The sequence below is a fragment of the Mytilus edulis genome, chromosome 9 (assembly GCF_963676685.1).
Source record: "Mytilus edulis chromosome 9, xbMytEdul2.2, whole genome shotgun sequence".
Classification (NCBI taxonomy): domain Eukaryota; kingdom Metazoa; phylum Mollusca; class Bivalvia; order Mytilida; family Mytilidae; genus Mytilus; species Mytilus edulis.
The window spans coordinates 6,200,748-6,218,316 of NC_092352.1; the positions used below are offsets into that span (position 1 = coordinate 6,200,748).

Consider the following 17,569-nt stretch of genomic DNA (forward strand, 5'->3'; position numbering starts at 1 on the left):
TGGGGCATTAAAAAAATTACCACTACAATAATTATGTTGGTACACAAAATTATTTTTTAATTGATGACTACTTATCATATATATACTTAATGTGACATTTTTAGTGTTCATATACATTAACTTTCTTTTTAGTGGGTAATTACTCATCAATTGAGGTGCTCCTTCATTGGAGAAAGATTCTAAAAACATAACTTTACAGAAAGATTGAAAACTGCAGTTGCTCTCCCCAATCTCAATAGGTATAAACTACAAAAAGCAACATTTTTTTTTTTTTTTTTTTTTTTTAACCATTTCAATAATTATGTTGATACACATTTTGTTTTTATATAGAAGACTACTAATCATATACTAAATGTCACATTTTAAATGTTCAAAAACATTTACTTTGATTTTAGTGTAAAATTACTCATCAATTGAAGTGCTCTTGAATTGGAGGAAGATTCTTAAAACAGACCTATACAGAAACAATGAAAACTGCCGTTCTCTCCCTTATCTCATGAATCCCCATTGACATTGTTTACTGCGAAAGTTGACCTACATATTATCTGATTATAGCCTCAGATTAAAGCATTGCATGTTGGTGTGTGAATCATCTACACTACAGCAAACATCATTAGGTTTATATTTAACAAATACGGATTTTAAATTAGTATACAAATACTGTGAATGATTTTTATAATGAATAAAGGATATCCCTGTGTAGTGTGGCATTCCAACAATGACGTCACTAGGTTAGATATATATAGAATATTTCGTAATACTGATTTTTCCGGACTGTAAAAGAAACGTATATAGTGTAAGGGAAAGCTCAATATACGATAATTTCATGAGAAATAGAAGGGAAATGTGTAAAAAATGTATTTAAAGTCAATCTGTTCTCCTTGTCATCAATTTCAGTATGACATTTTGAGGGGGTTTCCAAACTATCAAAACAAAATGATTGACGTGAGGGAATGATACTCTGGCCAACCCATTAGGGAATTGACGGCTTGAAGCCGTCTTTCCCCAAAAATCATACATGCCAAGTGACATGATATTCGCGTGTAATACACGCTTTTTCAACGGTTAACACGGCGTGTACACAATTTTCACCACTTTACACCCAATTACACGCTTTTTCATTCTTTTAATTTTTTGGTCAGTAGTGATATCGCTATTCTCAGGTTTTTTCCTTATTCTGCGATAAATACCGAAAAAATTTGAAGTAATTGTTTGGCTGCCATATTGTTTATTTTTCTATATCTGGACAAACAGTAAAAGGTAAGTAGTTTGTGATTAGTTTTAACAATTTTATGACTTTATTTCAAATTCACTTTAATGGGGAAATGTGCACAGAAAGAGGTCGCTTTCAGGGTCTGTACCGTCGTCTAAAGGGCCGTTTGTTAAGTTAAAACAACGTGTACATACCAAGATTCAATATTTATAAATTATATTTTGGAGTTCGAGTTTAAATGATCGAGTGACAAGTATTAAACGCAAAAATTTGTGCATTCTATGTTACAATGATAAAAAAAACCAATACATGTGAGAGGAGAAATACAATGTAGCTAGCCTAACGTAACGGTACCCAAATTGCACCTATTTAGCAAAAATAGCAGCGGACATCTTACAAAATTTCCAGGAGACTACACAATTTGTATTTCTATGATTTGATACTATGCACATCTTTCAACATAGGTGAAAATATTTAGATATGCACAAAACGCTCACAGTATTTATCAATAGATGAAGTGTTTACTGAAAAAGCAAAATGTACTGAAACGTCGCAATGCGACGTCATCAAAACGACATCTTTTTAAAATGATCAAATACAATAAGTACCCATTTAAAAAAAAAAGAAGAGTAAGCATGGACTTATATCCAATTGTTCAAAATATTTGAAGAAATAAAAAAAAGCTCTGTTATTCGACTTTTGACGATGGGAATTTAAGCATAGGTTCAATTTGGGTACTCCTCATTTCAGAATCATTGATGGTTTGGAGGTCAGTTTAGACCAATTTTTGTATGATTCCATATGGATTAAAAATCGAATTGGTATACCTATATAATAAAGAAGGATACGGCTATAAAATAAACACAGAATGGACACTATTGTCTTTATCATAAACTAGAGGCTCTAAAGAGCCTGTGTCGCTCACCTTGGTCTATGTGCATATTAAACAAAGGAGTCACAAATGGATTCATGACAAAATTGTATTTTGGTGATGGTGATGTGTTTGAAGTTCTTACTTTACTGAACATTCTTGCTTCTTACAATTATATCTATAATGAACTTTGCCCATTAGTAGCAGAGAAAAATATTTGGTAAAAATTTACATAAATTTACCAAATTAATGAAAATTGTTAAAAATTGACTATAAAGGGCAATAACTCCTTAAGGGGTCAATTGACCATTTAGGTCATGTGGACTTATTTGTAGATCTTACTTTGATGAACTTTATCGCTGTTTACAGTTTATCGCTATCTATAATAGTATTCAAGATAATAACCAAAAACAGCAAAATTTCTTTAAAAATTACCAATTGGAGGGCAGCAACCCAACAACCGGTTGTCCAATTCATTTGAATATTTCAGGGCAGATATATATTGACTTGATTAACAATTTAACTCCTTGTCAGATTTCCTCTAAATGATTTGGTTTCAGAGTTATAAGCAAAAAACTACATTTTACCCCTGTTCTATTTTTAGCCGTGGTGGCCATCTTGGTTGGATGGCCAGGTCATCGGACACATTTTTCAAACAAGGTACCTCAAAGATAATTGTGGTTAAGTTTGAAATAATTTGGCCTAGTAGTTTCAGAGGAGAAGATTTTTGTAAAAGATAACTAAGATTTACAAAAAATGGTTAAAAATTGACTATAAAGGGCAATAACTCCTAAAGGGGTCAACTGACCACTTCGGTCATGTTGACTTATTTGTAGATCTTACTTTGATGAACATTATCGCTGTTTACAATTTATCGCTATCTATAATAGTATTCAAGATAATAACCAAAAACAGCAAAATTTCTTTAAAAATTACCAATTGGAGGGCAGCAACCCAACAACCGGTTGTCCAATTCATTTGAATATTTCAGGGCAGATATATATTGACTTGATTAACAATTTAACTCCTTGTCAGATTTCCTCTAAATGATTTGGTTTCAGAGTTATAAGCAAAAAACTACATTTTACCCCTGTTCTATTTTTAGCCGTGGTGGCCATCTTGGTTGGATGGCCAGGTCATCGGACACATTTTCAAACAAAGTACCTCAAAGATAATTGTTGTTAAGTTTGAATTAATTTGGCCTAGTAGTTTCAGAGGAGAAGATTTTTGTAAAAGATAACTAAGATTTACGAAAAATGGTTAAAAATTGACTATAAAGGGCAATAACTCCTAAAGGGGTCAACTGACCATTTCGGTCATGTTGACTTATTTGTAAATCTAACTTTGCTGAACATTATTGCTGTTTACAGTTTATCTCTATCTATAATAATATTCAAGATAATAACCAAAAACGGCAAAATTTCCTCAAAATTACCAATTCAGGGGCAGCAACCCAACAACAGGTTGACCGATTCATCTGAAAATTTCAGGGCAGATAGATCTTGACCTGATAAACATATTTACCCCTTGTCAGATTTCCTCTAAATGCTTTGGTTTTTGAGTTATAAGCCAAAAACTGCATTTTACCCCTATGTTCTATTTTTAGCCGTGGCGGCCATCTTGGTTGGTTGACCGGGTCACGCCACACATTTTTTAAACTAGATACCCCAAAGATGATTGTGGCCAAGTTTGGATTAATTTGGCCCAGTAGTTTCAGAGGAGAAGATTTTTGTAAAAGATTACTTAGATTTATGAAAAATGGTTAAAAATTGACTATAAAGGGCAATAACTCCTAAAGGGGTCAACTGACCATTTCGGTCATGTTGACTTATTTGTAAATCTAACTTTGCCGAACATTATTGCTGTTTAAAGTTTATCTCTATCTATAATAATATTCAAGATAATAACCAAAAACAGCAAAATTTCCTCAAAATGACCAATTCAGGGGCAGGAACCCAACAACGGGTTGACCGATTCATCTGAAAATTTCAGGGCAGATAGATCTTGACCTGATAAACATATTTACCCCTTGTCAGATTTCCTCTAAATGCTTTGGTTTTTGAGTTATAAGCCAAAAACTGCATTTTACCCCTATGTTCTATTTTTAGCCGTGGCGGCCATCTTGGTTGGTTGACCGGGTCACGCCACACATTTTTTAAACTAGATACCCCAATGATGATTGTGGCCAAGTTTGGTTCAATTTGGCCCAGTAGTTTCAGAGGAGAAGATTTTTGTAAAAGTTAACGACGACGGACGACGACGGACGACAGACGACGGACGACGACGACGACGACGGACGCCGGACGCAAAGTGATGGGAAAAGCTCACTTGGCCCTTCGGGCCAGGTGAGCTAAAAAACCTGAAATCAGGTCATGTGCACACCCCTGAGGACATGATACCTGCACATTTTTCATTATCAAAGTTGTATGAATTTCATAGATTTTTACCTGGTCTTTCAAAAAATTCACGCTTCAGGGTACGTTCGCCTGCTCCGAAAAGAGCTACAGGGGCTGCAAACAAGTTATGAATTTTCACTGCCAAAAAAACAGACTGTTTACAGTGTTGTCTCCCCTCAAAACATGAATATTTAATCTAATTTTTAAATTTATTTCAATCATTTATCCTGTTTTAATTGAAGTTAATTAACATATCTTTACAACTAAATACAAAAAACATGATACTTTTTCACCAATTATGTTGATAAAAAGGGACTTCCCTCCATGTCTATTTTTAGTTGGGGAATAACCCCTAGTTTTTTATACGAAACTGTTTATAGCACCCTATGTACTATTTTTAGCCATGGCGGCCATCTTGGTTGGTTGGCAGGGTCACGCCATACATTTTTAGAATTAGATACCCAATTTGGCAAATGATGATTGTGGCCAAGTTTGGTTAAATTTGGCCCAGTAGTTTCAGGGAAGATTTTTTTAAAGCATACTAAAATTTTAGAAAAATTATTAAGAATTGACTATAAAGGGCAATAACTCCTTAATGGGTCAACTGACAATTTTAGTCATGTTGACTTATTTGTAGATCTTACTTTGCTGAACATTATTGCTTTTTACAGTTTATCTCTATCTATAATAATATTTAAGATAATAAGCAAAAACTGCAAAATGTCCTTAAAATTACTAATTCAGGGGCAGCAACCCAACAACGGGTTGTCTGATTTGTCTGAAATTTTCAGGGCAGATAAATCTTGACCTAATAGATTATTTAACCCCCATGTCAGATTTGCTCTAAATGCTTTGGTTTTAGAGTTGTAAGCCAAAATCTACATTTTACCCCTATGTTCTATTTTTAGCCATGGCGGCCATCTTGGATGGTTGGCAGGGTCACACCATACATTTTTGGAAAGTTTGCTATAGCTTGCTATAGCTACTTTCCCTAGGCGTCGGCCTCAACTTTCGGTGAGACAGACTATCGCAATGTTCTGCTCCAATATAATGTAGTACTAGTGTTCGAATTCAGGGGCGGATGCAGGAATTTTCGAAAGGGGGGGTGCTAACCCAGGGCAAAAGGGGGGGGGGGGTGCAGGGGGTGCAAAACATATGTCCCGATACAAATGCATTGATCGGCAAAAATAAAGGGGGGTGCGCACCCCCGGAACCCCACCCCCGCCCCCCCTCCCCCCCCTGGATCCACCACTGGAATTCTAATTTTTAACTCTTTTGGGTTGCTACTCTTTTAAAATATTTGAATGAACATTTCCCGCACTATTTTTTACTATGTACGATATTTACAACTGTTTATTATTGAATAAGTAAAAGCCCGAGTGTATCGAAAGAGTCCGGTATGGGAGAACATGTTGATATTTGACAAATGCAAGTTATCGGATAATTGACAAGTGATAATGGTTTGATTCATTTTAACAATACACTGGTGATAGAATATAAAATAATCGATAATTATACATGGCTTCTGTCTCACGCCAAGGACGAGTAAAGGTAAATACCGGCTTTAATAGAAAAGTGCATTGTGTTTGTTAAACTGACATCGATCTGAAAGTTTTGATGCCAAAAATCATTTGAAAACTTGTAATTCCGTTATTTAAATACAAGCTGTTTCACATTCCAATGTGGATATAAGGACCTTCACTCGTTCAGCATGCTCAAGTGGATCAAACCGACAACAGAAAAACATTGTCTTAATGAGAATTAGTATCATTATATAGCATCCGTATAATTTAAAAGCAACCGAGTCATCATCTACTTCTTAGAATATTATAGTTCAGTGTATCAAGACCGAAATCAAGCTAAAGACAAGTACTGTAGAAATTATTAAAATGATATAATAACATTTGTCCATGTACTAGCAAAATGACTTTCATAGTGCTTAACAATGCAGAACTTTTTATCCTCACACTTTATTCCTTGGGCAGTATGATTCTTTAAGATTGACCTATAATTAACAATGTGTCGTCCTAACACAGGGGCAATGATTAATAGTATATCAACTGTTTACAAAATTTAGAATTTTTTGAAATTCTAAGGCTTTTCTACCTCGGGCATAGATTACCTTAGCTGTATTTGGCAAAACTTTTAGGAGTTTTGGTCCTCAATGCTCTTCAACTTCGTACTTTATTTGTCCTTTTTGACTTTTGTGGATTCAGTCGTCACTGATGAGTCTTTTGTGGACGAAGCGCGCGTCTGGCGTATGTACTAAATTTGGGACCCTAAATTTGGTCCTGGTATCTATGATGAGTTTATTTGTAGCTTTCTTCGGTTATACATTTATCAGGTGAACATAAAAACGGTCTTTTGATTTAGAAGTATAGATATATAAAACAAGAATGTGTCCATAGTACACGCATGCCCCATCTGCACTATCCTTTTCTATGTTCAGTGGGTTATGAAAATGGAGTAAAACTCTAATTTAGCATTACCCGTCATGGGGTAAAAAGGAGAAATCAAAGAATTCAATTTCATATATATCCAATATAGGACAATAGTGTTGATTAAAAATTTCACCACTCCAGACCTTTTTGTTTTCCACACAATTAATATTGCCAATAATTAACAAGTTCCGGGTCGAATCCGATACCGATACCAATAGAATATTCACCTGTTACCATTACCTTATCTGTACGTTTCTCATCTGACAGGGATTTCGGATTTTGCTCTATACACGGGTCATAATCACAGGGTTGACACTACTAAATTCAAATATTGTCAAATTGTTCCCTATTGTAGTATTTAAAGCAGTAAGACTTTCTAAGATTACTATACGAATACAAAAATCTGGACTTAAAATAAGGCGTATAGGTACAGTTTTCAACTTGTTAACGGGCATGACATAATACAGAATTAATAATATAGGTCAATGCTGTTGATTAAAAAATACCCCATGCGTTCCAGGACCTTTTGTTTTCCAAATAATTAATATTACCAATAATTGATAAGTTCCAGGTCGACCGGTTCAAACAGAAAGATTTTGAAAGCAGAGAAAACTGTGCATATTATAATCGGCAAGACTTTAACAGATGACAATCCCAGTACTAAAATAAGGCTTATATACTTAAATTCTTTCAAGGAACCGCGATATCACAGGTGTGTTCTAGTATGTACTAAGTTTCAAATTGATTGGACTTCAACTTTATCAAAAACTACCTCGACCAAAAACTTTAACCTGAACGGGACAGACAGACGAACGGACGGACACACAGACCAGAAAACATAATGCCCATAAATGGGGCATAAAAAGTGATTGGCGAGACAATTGTTTAGTTTGAAAAAATCCGAACTGTGATTAAATACATATTTGAAATAATACACGTCTGTAACCTATTTGAAATAATACACATACACAGTTGCAAACTTTCCAGAGGTGCTATCCAGCACTTTTAATTAAACTAGATACCCCAATGATGATTATGGTCCAGTTTGGATTCATTTGGCCCAGTAGTTTCAGAGGAGAAGATTTTTGTAAAAGATTACTAAGATTTACGAAAAATGGTTAAAAATTGACTATAAAGGGCAATAACTCCTAAAGGGGTCAACTGACCATTTCGGTCATGCTGACTTATTTGTAAATCTGACTTTGCTAAACATTATTGCTGTTTACAGTTTATCTTTATCTATAATCATTTCAAGATAATAACCAAAAACAGTAAAATTTCCTTAAAATTATCAATTTAGGGGCAGCAACCCAACAACGGGTTGTCCCATCCATCTGAAAATTTCAGGGCAGATAGATGTTGACCTGATTAACAGTTTTACCCCATGTCAGATTTGCTCTAAATGCTTTGGTTTTTGAGTTATAAGCCAAAAACTGCATTTTACCCCTATGTTCTATTTTTAGCCATGGCGGCCATCTTGGTTGGTTGGCCGGGTCACCGGACACAATTTTTAAACTAGATACCCCAATGATGATTGTGGCCAAGTTTGGTTTAATTTGGCCGAATAGTTTCAGAGGAGAAGATTTTTGTAAAAGTTAACGACGACGGACGACGACGGAAGACGACGGACGACGACGGACGCCGGACGCCGAACGCAAAGTGATGGGAAAAGCTCACTTGGCCCTGCGGGCCAGGTGAGCTAAAAACTAAAAAAAAAAAAAAACAGATAAACAATAGTACACAAAATACAACAAAGAAAAATACTCAACTACTCAACACGAACCCCACCAAAAATTTAATTGATTATATAGGGAATCACTGAAGCAAGACTGGAGAGGGGCCACTCTTATGCATTTAGTAGGTCCCTCCCTTCCTTATGAAAAATTCTGGATCCACCACTGTATTTCTTTAACTAATATGTTGTGAGTTTTCGATTGATGAGTTCACAGTAAATAGGACAGTGAAAGATAAACATAAATAAATAAAGGTTATCACATTATCAAGTGTAAAGTTATATAAACAGAGTTTAATAGACAGAATGGATCTTTTGTTATGGTCATTAATAACAACTTTCATCACGATATCCAATGGATTCTCGCCTCTTTATTCCAAACAGTTACTAAAGGGACACGATGTTTCTCCTGAAGTCTTTATGAACTCGGTATGTAAATTTATAGATGAAGTAGGATACAAAAAGACGGATATAGACAGTTTATCCATTCTTATTTATAGGTAACAACGAACCGTGTACACATGCTAAGCAAAAATAAGTTCACGAAATTGTTTGCTGTGCTAACGAAAATAAAAAATAACCACTATCAATAAGAATAAGAATATCTTATTTTCCTATTAGGAGCTTATATCACATTGAATACAAATACATGAGACTGTAATAAACCATATCGATTATATCATGTTGTATTTGTACTCTTGGGTTTCAATTGTCCGTCTTGCTGGTATTACTTGATGCCAAATCATTTGATATAACTAAAATTATGTCATAGGAGTAACTCGACAGGTGTCATGTGTGGCGCAGGATCCGCAAACCCTTCCAGAACACCCGAGACCACCCTTGTTTTCATTGGGTTTGTGCTTCTCAGTCTTAAGTTTTCTTTGTGGAGTTTATTTACTGGCATTTTTTAGTTCTTTTTTTTCTGTCGTTTTTTTGTTGTTGTTGCCATGGCGTACGTTGTCAGTTTATCACCGACTTATGAGTTTGAACATCCCTTTGATGTATCTTCCGCCTCTATGGGTTAACTCTATTCCAGATACAGCTTATAATATACAATGGGTATAAAGCAGAAACTCACTTCGTACCAACTGAGGATGGGTTTATCCTGGGATTACATAGAATACCGTACGGACGATACGATAAACCAGGAGGTAATTTATTTATAAGAGAGCAATCATGTTCATAACCAAAGATTTCAGGTACGGATTCTTCCAAGTTAATCAAAATCGCGTTACGTTTAGGTCAACAAAACTGTAAGTGCAAAATTTCACCTGTAATATCTGAAGATACAATCTTGTCGACATCATTCTGGAGATGAAATGTAAAATGAAGCACATGATAGCTTTAACTGCATGTTTGTAATATCCAATCAGGATATATGTGCCTTTCCAGAATACACAGAGTGCCAGTGTTATTTATTGGACATAGTCATTAAACTTGCTCGCGGCTTGACCAGCTTCAAAATTTTACTTATACAAATATACTTTTATCTCTATATCCAAAATATCTTTTAGTTAGTACGAAAAATGTCTTTGACTCCGCATTAAAGCACCATTGACTTTGCACGAGTTTGTAAAAAAATATTAACGTAGTTTTTTTTTTTAAATATCAAAGACTATTGAGAAAACATGTCATACACACAAACATTCTGAAATAAATAAAATCATACATAGTTGGTATAGACTTTTCAAAGACTTACTAGTATTGAAATATTAAATCTATGGGTATCAATTCATTTCTTTACTAATTTTTAATTTGAAAGGTTCTAGACCAGTTGTACTACTACAGCATGGACTATTGGCAGATTCATCTTGTTATCTGTTTAATGGTTATAATGGAAGTTTGGGGTTTATTCTAGCAGATGCTGGGTACGATGTTTGGCTTGGTAACTCTCGCGGGAATACGTATTCAATGAATCATACGAAATACAACTCAACACAAGAACAGTTCTGGGATTTTAGGTGAGTTGATAACGTATGCTATGTATAGGCACTGCTCTATTTTTTTACCTTGCATTTGTTTGAAAAGTTATTATTTATTAAATGATATTTCGGTATAAGCCATCTAATTTATTTATTTCTATTCACTCTAATTGTTTTATCAGATCATGATTTACTGTGATATTTTGTAACTTTCCATACATCAAGCTACGATATGATAGCAGGAATGACCTATAGAGACGGTACAAGAGTCAACTGTAGCGACATGAAGGGACTTAAACAAAAACCGAGAACAAGAACAGATCCAGATACCAACAAAACATGTTTTAAAATTATATTAACCATATTTATAGGACCAGTATTATCAAATCATTACATGCAGTATATTACTAACTAACTGTAAATATTAATATTTTATATAGTTGGCAGGATATGGCAGATAAAGACATACCAGCCATGGTGGATTATATACTCCAAACTACAAACCAAACCAATGTAGTGTTCATAGGTCATTCCCAGGGTACGATTATTGGATTCACTGGATTCAGCAGAAACAAACAATTGGCAAAGAAGGTCAAGCTGTTCATTGCACTAGCACCCATTGCAAAATTGGGAGATGTCAGGGGACTCACATCTATACTTGTCAAAGCATTAAAACCTAACATAGATGTAAGATTTTCTTCCTATTTTTAAAGATTCAAAATTTAATCATACAGATGATTTCAATCAATGAATGTTCCAAAACGTCCTTGGTTTATGATAATTGCTGACTGTCTATTAACATTTATGCATTTATTCATACCTCTATAAGAATAGTATTAGTTCGAATCATAAAATATTTTTAAATCAAACTTAAATGTAAAGGAAAATTTAAAGTCATATTCTTTCCAAATTGATTTCTTATTCTGAATACAAGATTTATTCACAGATCTTCACAGTTTTATATGTCTACACTTTTCTTTTTTTACAGGAGGTTTTTACTTTATTTGGTAGGAAAGGCTTCTTCTTAAACAATTCTATTAACATGGACATAGCAGATAAGATTTGTGATACTGATGCATCAGCATATATTTGCTCAGAATTTACAGATCTAATTTATGGACATGGTCTGCCTAATTATGATTGGGTAATATAAGTTTAATTAGTATGTTTTTTGCATTTTTTAAGTGTTAAGTTTAGTTTAGTTTAGTTTCAAACCTAATAATTTGAATAGAAAACTCCCCCCTTTTAGAGATTTGCCATGGTTATATCTGCCAGATATTCTGACACTCTGTATCGTCATGCAAATGCATGCTGAAATGAATTGACTAAACTACAATAGAATCTAAAAGATAAAATTTATCCTTGTTAGCGGCTTACTTCTTTAGAATAAAGATTTATTTGAGTAATTGTTATTTCAGAGAAGAGTACCTGTATACATGTCTCATATTCCATCTGGTACCTCTGTGCGAAACATGGTCCATTTTGGACAGGTAGGTATTTTTTAAAACTATTTTAATTACTTTTCAAGCGTTCAAAGTGTTTGTTTTTATGTAATACCAAGTAGAAAAAAAAATATCAATTTGATAACGCAAATGCACCAGATTGTTTTTCAACACTGTAAATTTTTCTATAGATTTTGTTAAATCACCAACTTCAGTATAACAGTAATTATTTAATGATTTAAACACCAATGATATGAAATAAGTAGAAAATACGTATTGCTTACAGGGAGTTATAAGTGGTGAGTTCCAGCTATATGACTTTGGAACGGCAGTTGAAAATATGGCTCGATATAATCGGGTAACTACATGTATATATGAATAAGAACAAACGAAATCACAATAACATTGGCATATAACATGTATATATGAATAAGAACAAACGAAATCACAATAACATTGGCATATAACATGTATATATGAATAAGAACAAACGAAATCACAATAACATTGGCATATAACAGACGACACCCCTTCTTATGTCGATCAGTTGCAATACAGAAGGCGCGTACAGCAATTTGTCACTTTCAGCGTTTACCATCAAACCCTTGGTCTAAAAGAAATTATCAAAGTTTTCTGGTAATTGGTAAAAGAAAAGGCGGGAATTCAAGGTTTACAAAAAGTAAAGCGGTCCTAAACTCAATTTTTGTCATTTCATTTGTTAAAATAATCTTATTTTACTTTTTTCCAAAAGTATTTCATCTTGTTACGCTTTTAATATGTGCTTTTATTATGTCACCATCACTTCTAAACTCTAGCACTGATTTGTTACTTCCCACCAAAGTCCATCTAAGTGTCACGAAAAGTAAGATGAGATTATTTTAAATCAGTTTTTTTAAAGGTTTTGATCAAAGTCAGTTTTCATTGTCAAAACTTGATAGTGACAACCGGGCTTAAAACACAATAAAATAAGGACAGGAGTAGCACTAAACTCTATAAAACCGATTTAACAGATAACAAAGTTCCCAAAGAACAATTTTTAACACCTACTGTATCAAAGGTAACAGCTACTGACATCAAGTTGACGGTTCGCGATCAGCTGACATGAAAACATATACACTCTAAGATCCAATACACTCTTTTATTTATGGTTGTAGTTCAAAATTGATCTAATTCATAAATGTGTAACGTCACAATTACATTTGCACAGAACTTTAATGCAGAAAAAAAACAACAAATTTCCAAATTAATGTTCATCTGCCAAATAAAAAATACCAGACCAAATGATTGACTGAACAACTACATTATCGATAAATCAATTAAGCTAAAATAAAGATAAAAAGATTTAAAGCACAATACCCAAACTTGTTAGCTTTATAGATAAAATTAATGTAAACAACACCATACTTTCACAATGTTAACCTCTATTTTAGACGACACCGCCGTATGTGAATATAACACAAGTAGATGTTCCAGTGGCTATATACTCTGGTGGCAACGATTATCTAGCTGATCCTACGGACGTCAAGTTTATCAGTGATAATCTTAAGCATATTGTAGAAAATAAGGACTATCCTAAATGGAATCACGCGGACTTTGTTGTTGGGGATACACCACCAAAGACATTATACAAAGATATGTTAAAATTGATGGGTAAACTGAAATGACTTAGTTGTAATCAATGCATATGTGTTCTCGCAAATAACCAAGTTCATATACAAAAATATACAAAAATACCTATCAATGTACTACCAATCACTTTTGTTTTTCTGGACAACGACCTTTTGTGTGTATGAATAATAATTATTGGAGGCTGCTATATGTATAACCAAAATGATAACGTCAGTCCTATGTATACATGGCGTACGTTTGTTCGACTGTATTGGGCACATTACATCTCAGTTCTGTGTAGTCAAATCGTTAAATATGCAAATTGACATTCCAGTAAATCGTGTTGAGATTTATAAACATCCAAATAATTTTAACCGTTAACTAATCGTACTGGTAATAGAACAGTTAGATCAACAGTAATCAACTCATCCCGGTAACCGACCGTAAGGTTATCATATCGGTAATTAAACCGTTAGATAAACATCCCGGTTATAAATAAAGGCAACAATAGTATACCGCTGTTCAAAATTCATTAACCGATTGAAAAAAAAAAACAAATCCGGGTTACAAACTAAAACTGAGGGAAACATCAAATATAAGAGAACTACGACATAACAGAAACACAACATTAAAATGTAACACACACAGAAACGAACTATGATATAACAAGGGTCATTTTTTCTGACTTGGTACAGGACATTTAATAAAAAATGGTGGGTTGAACCTGGTTTTATGACATGCTAATAGTTATCAAAGGTACCAGGATTATAATTTTGTACGCCAGACGCTAAACCTCCCGCTTTTATGGCAATGTTGAATATAACATTAAAATGACATCATTAAATGACAGGACTACAATACACATAAATGGGAGGACATATATGACAGAGAAACACACAAATAATAGCTAACAAAAGGTACCATGTTTTTAATTTAATACGCCAGACACGCGTTTCGTTCACACAAGACGAACCAGTAAGCTCAGATGTAAAAAGTTCGAAAGCCAAAACAAGTATAAAATTGAAGAGCATTATGGACAAAAAGTTCCAAAAAGTTGTGCCTAATACGCGGCTAGGGTTTAATCAACTCATCCCGGAACATAACAAGCGCTAGATAATCATACCGGAAATTAATCCGTTAGATAAGCATCCCGGTCATAAAATCGTTAGATAATCATACTGAGAATGAACCTGTTTGATACTCATATCGTTGATTAAACCGTTAGATAATCATATCGGTCATTAAACCGTTAGATAAGTATCCCGGTAATAAAACGTTTGATAATCATAACGACAAACAGATCATTAAGCATACCGATAATCAAACCAATTGACAACATAATCACGGTACAGTTTCTAACTCCAGAATTTCATTAATGCTCACTGCAAACCTTTGTTAAACAATACAAATGGTGACATGTAAAACATCCATCTTCTAAATAATTCATTATTAGTGTATATATGTTCTAACATTTTGAAACTAGACATCCAAAAACTATATGGGCAAGTTTGTTTCCAGTCCGTAATGAGAAGTTTCTTAATAAAAAGAAATTAATTGATGACCTGATCTGAAAAACATTGGTAAATTTACGAACATATTTAGTACTTGTATACACTTAACTTTTCCGATGCCCTTTTCAAATGAGACAGACTTTATACAATAACTTCTCAACAAAAATATGAAGAATCTGGTATTAACGTTATACTGGACACGTTGCACTATTAAAGGAATGACTGTATTATTTTTTCTGTCTATGAATAAATAACATAAAAAATGTGGTGCACACTGAATAATCCGCGTAGTGGGTTATTTTAAAGTGTGCACCTAATTTATTTCGGATAGACAGAAAAAATATTACAGTCATTTCTTATAATTTAATTCTAAATTCCATTTGAAACCGAAGTAAACCATGGAAAAACGTTGGTGACGTCACAGTCACATGTCAAAATTATCATGTGTATGAGCTGATAAACCTAAGAACGTCAGCCAATCAGAAGACTCCTTACATTCAAAATTAAATTATTAACATTTGTATATGGTGTTTAGCGCTATAAAACCAGTTTCAATCCACCATTTTCTACATTGGAAAATGTCTGTACCTAGTCAGGAATATGACAGTTATTGTCCATTCGTTTGATGTGTTTTGTCATTTGATTTTGCCATTTGATTTAGAGACTTTCCGTTTCGAATTTTCATCGGAGCTCAGTATTTTTGTTATTTTACTTTTGTTTCACTGAATGCTTTAAGTTTTTTGACAATGCTGATGGAATCTATATTACATTCAACTTTTATAAAGAAAAACGCAGATACAGTTTCCCATCTACATCTAGAAATTGTTACTAATGGAAAAGTTTAATACATCCTTTAGAAAGTTTTACGAACCGCCACCATGAATTGGTTCACCGTTAAAAAATATCTGTATCACCTCCGCGTTCACCCTTGTTTTTGATGGGATTGTATTAATCACTTCACTTGTTCTTCCTACAATAAAATCCTACCTTAAAAGGTGCCAGTATTATAATTTAATACGCCACACGCGCGTTTCGTCTACATAAGACTGATCAGTGACGCTCAGATCAAAGTAGTTATAAAGCCAAACAAGTACAAAGCTGAAGATCATTGAAGACCCAATATTCTTCTTCGAATTAGTCTTCTATCGAGCATTAAGCCAGGAGCCTAGGTTAAGCTGACAGGAGACGCACACCCTGTCAACGCAAAACCGCGTCTTACCATTATGTAGTTTATGCGATTCTGATTCTTTCCAATCAATATTTGTCTGTTTCATACCTTTAATAGAAAAGAAGACACAAACCATATTTCTTTTGTGAATATATTTTTTGGCAATGGTATCCATTTTATTGACATGCATTAATCAAACATAAAAACTTTGTGTAATTTCGCCATCTACTGCATTTATTTTTTATTGTATTGCTACATTAAAACTCATCAGATATCGAGCGTGTAATTCAGTATGCCATATTTGGTTTGCACAAACTTTAGTTGTCATTATAGCTTGAATCAAAACCATAGGAGTGTCAAATCAAAAACAATTTACACATGACTTTCATTTACTGTACCGGTTACACCTCAGGACGAACCGTCCACCAGTAGTAGAACTTACCCAGTTGTTACCCAGTTGTTGAAAAATCGCACCAAAGATACAAGAAGTTATAATTTTAAATCACACAAAACGTACTTATTGTCGGCATAAGACTCACCAGTTGCCAAAACTGTCTAAAGTAAAATAAAAGAGTATTGGTAACCAAAACAATTCCACAAAAAGTTCGAAATCTTGTTATAGCATTACACACAAAGAAGAAGTAGTCGATACCAACATTGCACCTTTAATTCTTCAAACTATAGAACTTGATTCCAATTTTATCATTAATTTTACCTTCGTTTTTTTTTTAATCACAAGTACACTGTATGTCATACCACTAGTAGTACAAGGCAAACTATTGTAAGTACATAGATAAGATCAATGTTCTAACAGAATATTATTTGTTGATATGAAAGTAAGTAATATTGCCCTACACTATTGGTGAACTTCAGTACATGTGTCTTATCTTCATAATAGTGTTGATCCGTATATATACTAAAAACTTCGTATCAATATCAACAGCATGTGAGGGTGTACACATCTGTCTATCAGATATCATATTACCGCCTGTCATTTATTCATCATCCAACATAACTTGCGATCATCCGATGTTCAGTACTTCAGTACTTTGAATATCATAATATATGTCGTACTACAGGCATGAGGTAATTAACAAGTTCTGTTTGAGGTAAAAACATAGAATCCGACAGAAGGAGATTTTCACCTTATATATCAAGTTACATTCAATATGGAAACATTAATTAATCAGAGTCGAATGGTAATACTTTATATATAATTCGGTTTTTTTATGTGTTTTTTCATTTGGTTTTGCAATGTGATTATG

General features: G+C 33.7%; 1 protein-coding gene across 3 annotated transcripts; it reads left to right on the plus strand.

Moving 5' to 3' along the window:
- The first annotated feature begins 5,870 nt into the window (after positions 1-5,870).
- On the plus strand, positions 5,871-17,085 carry LOC139489467 (gastric triacylglycerol lipase-like). 3 transcript variants are annotated; one of them, XM_071275865.1, is made up of 9 exons: positions 5,914-6,031; positions 9,690-9,804; positions 10,416-10,614; positions 11,016-11,262; positions 11,564-11,719; positions 11,994-12,065; positions 12,304-12,375; positions 13,448-13,667; positions 17,044-17,085. In XM_071275865.1, exons 1-9 carry the CDS (start codon positions 5,999-6,001, stop codon positions 17,064-17,066), a joined length of 1,137 nt encoding a protein of 378 aa, XP_071131966.1. In that variant the 5' UTR covers positions 5,914-5,998; the 3' UTR covers positions 17,067-17,085. The 3 variants fall into 3 exon arrangements, with proteins under 3 accessions (XP_071131967.1, XP_071131966.1, XP_071131965.1); XM_071275866.1 differs by lacking the exon at positions 17,044-17,085 and having other exon boundaries at positions 5,871-6,031; positions 13,448-13,769; XM_071275864.1 differs by lacking the exons at positions 5,914-6,031; positions 17,044-17,085 and adding an exon at positions 8,899-9,082 and having other exon boundaries at positions 13,448-13,769.
- Positions 17,086-17,569: the final 484 nt, after the last annotated feature.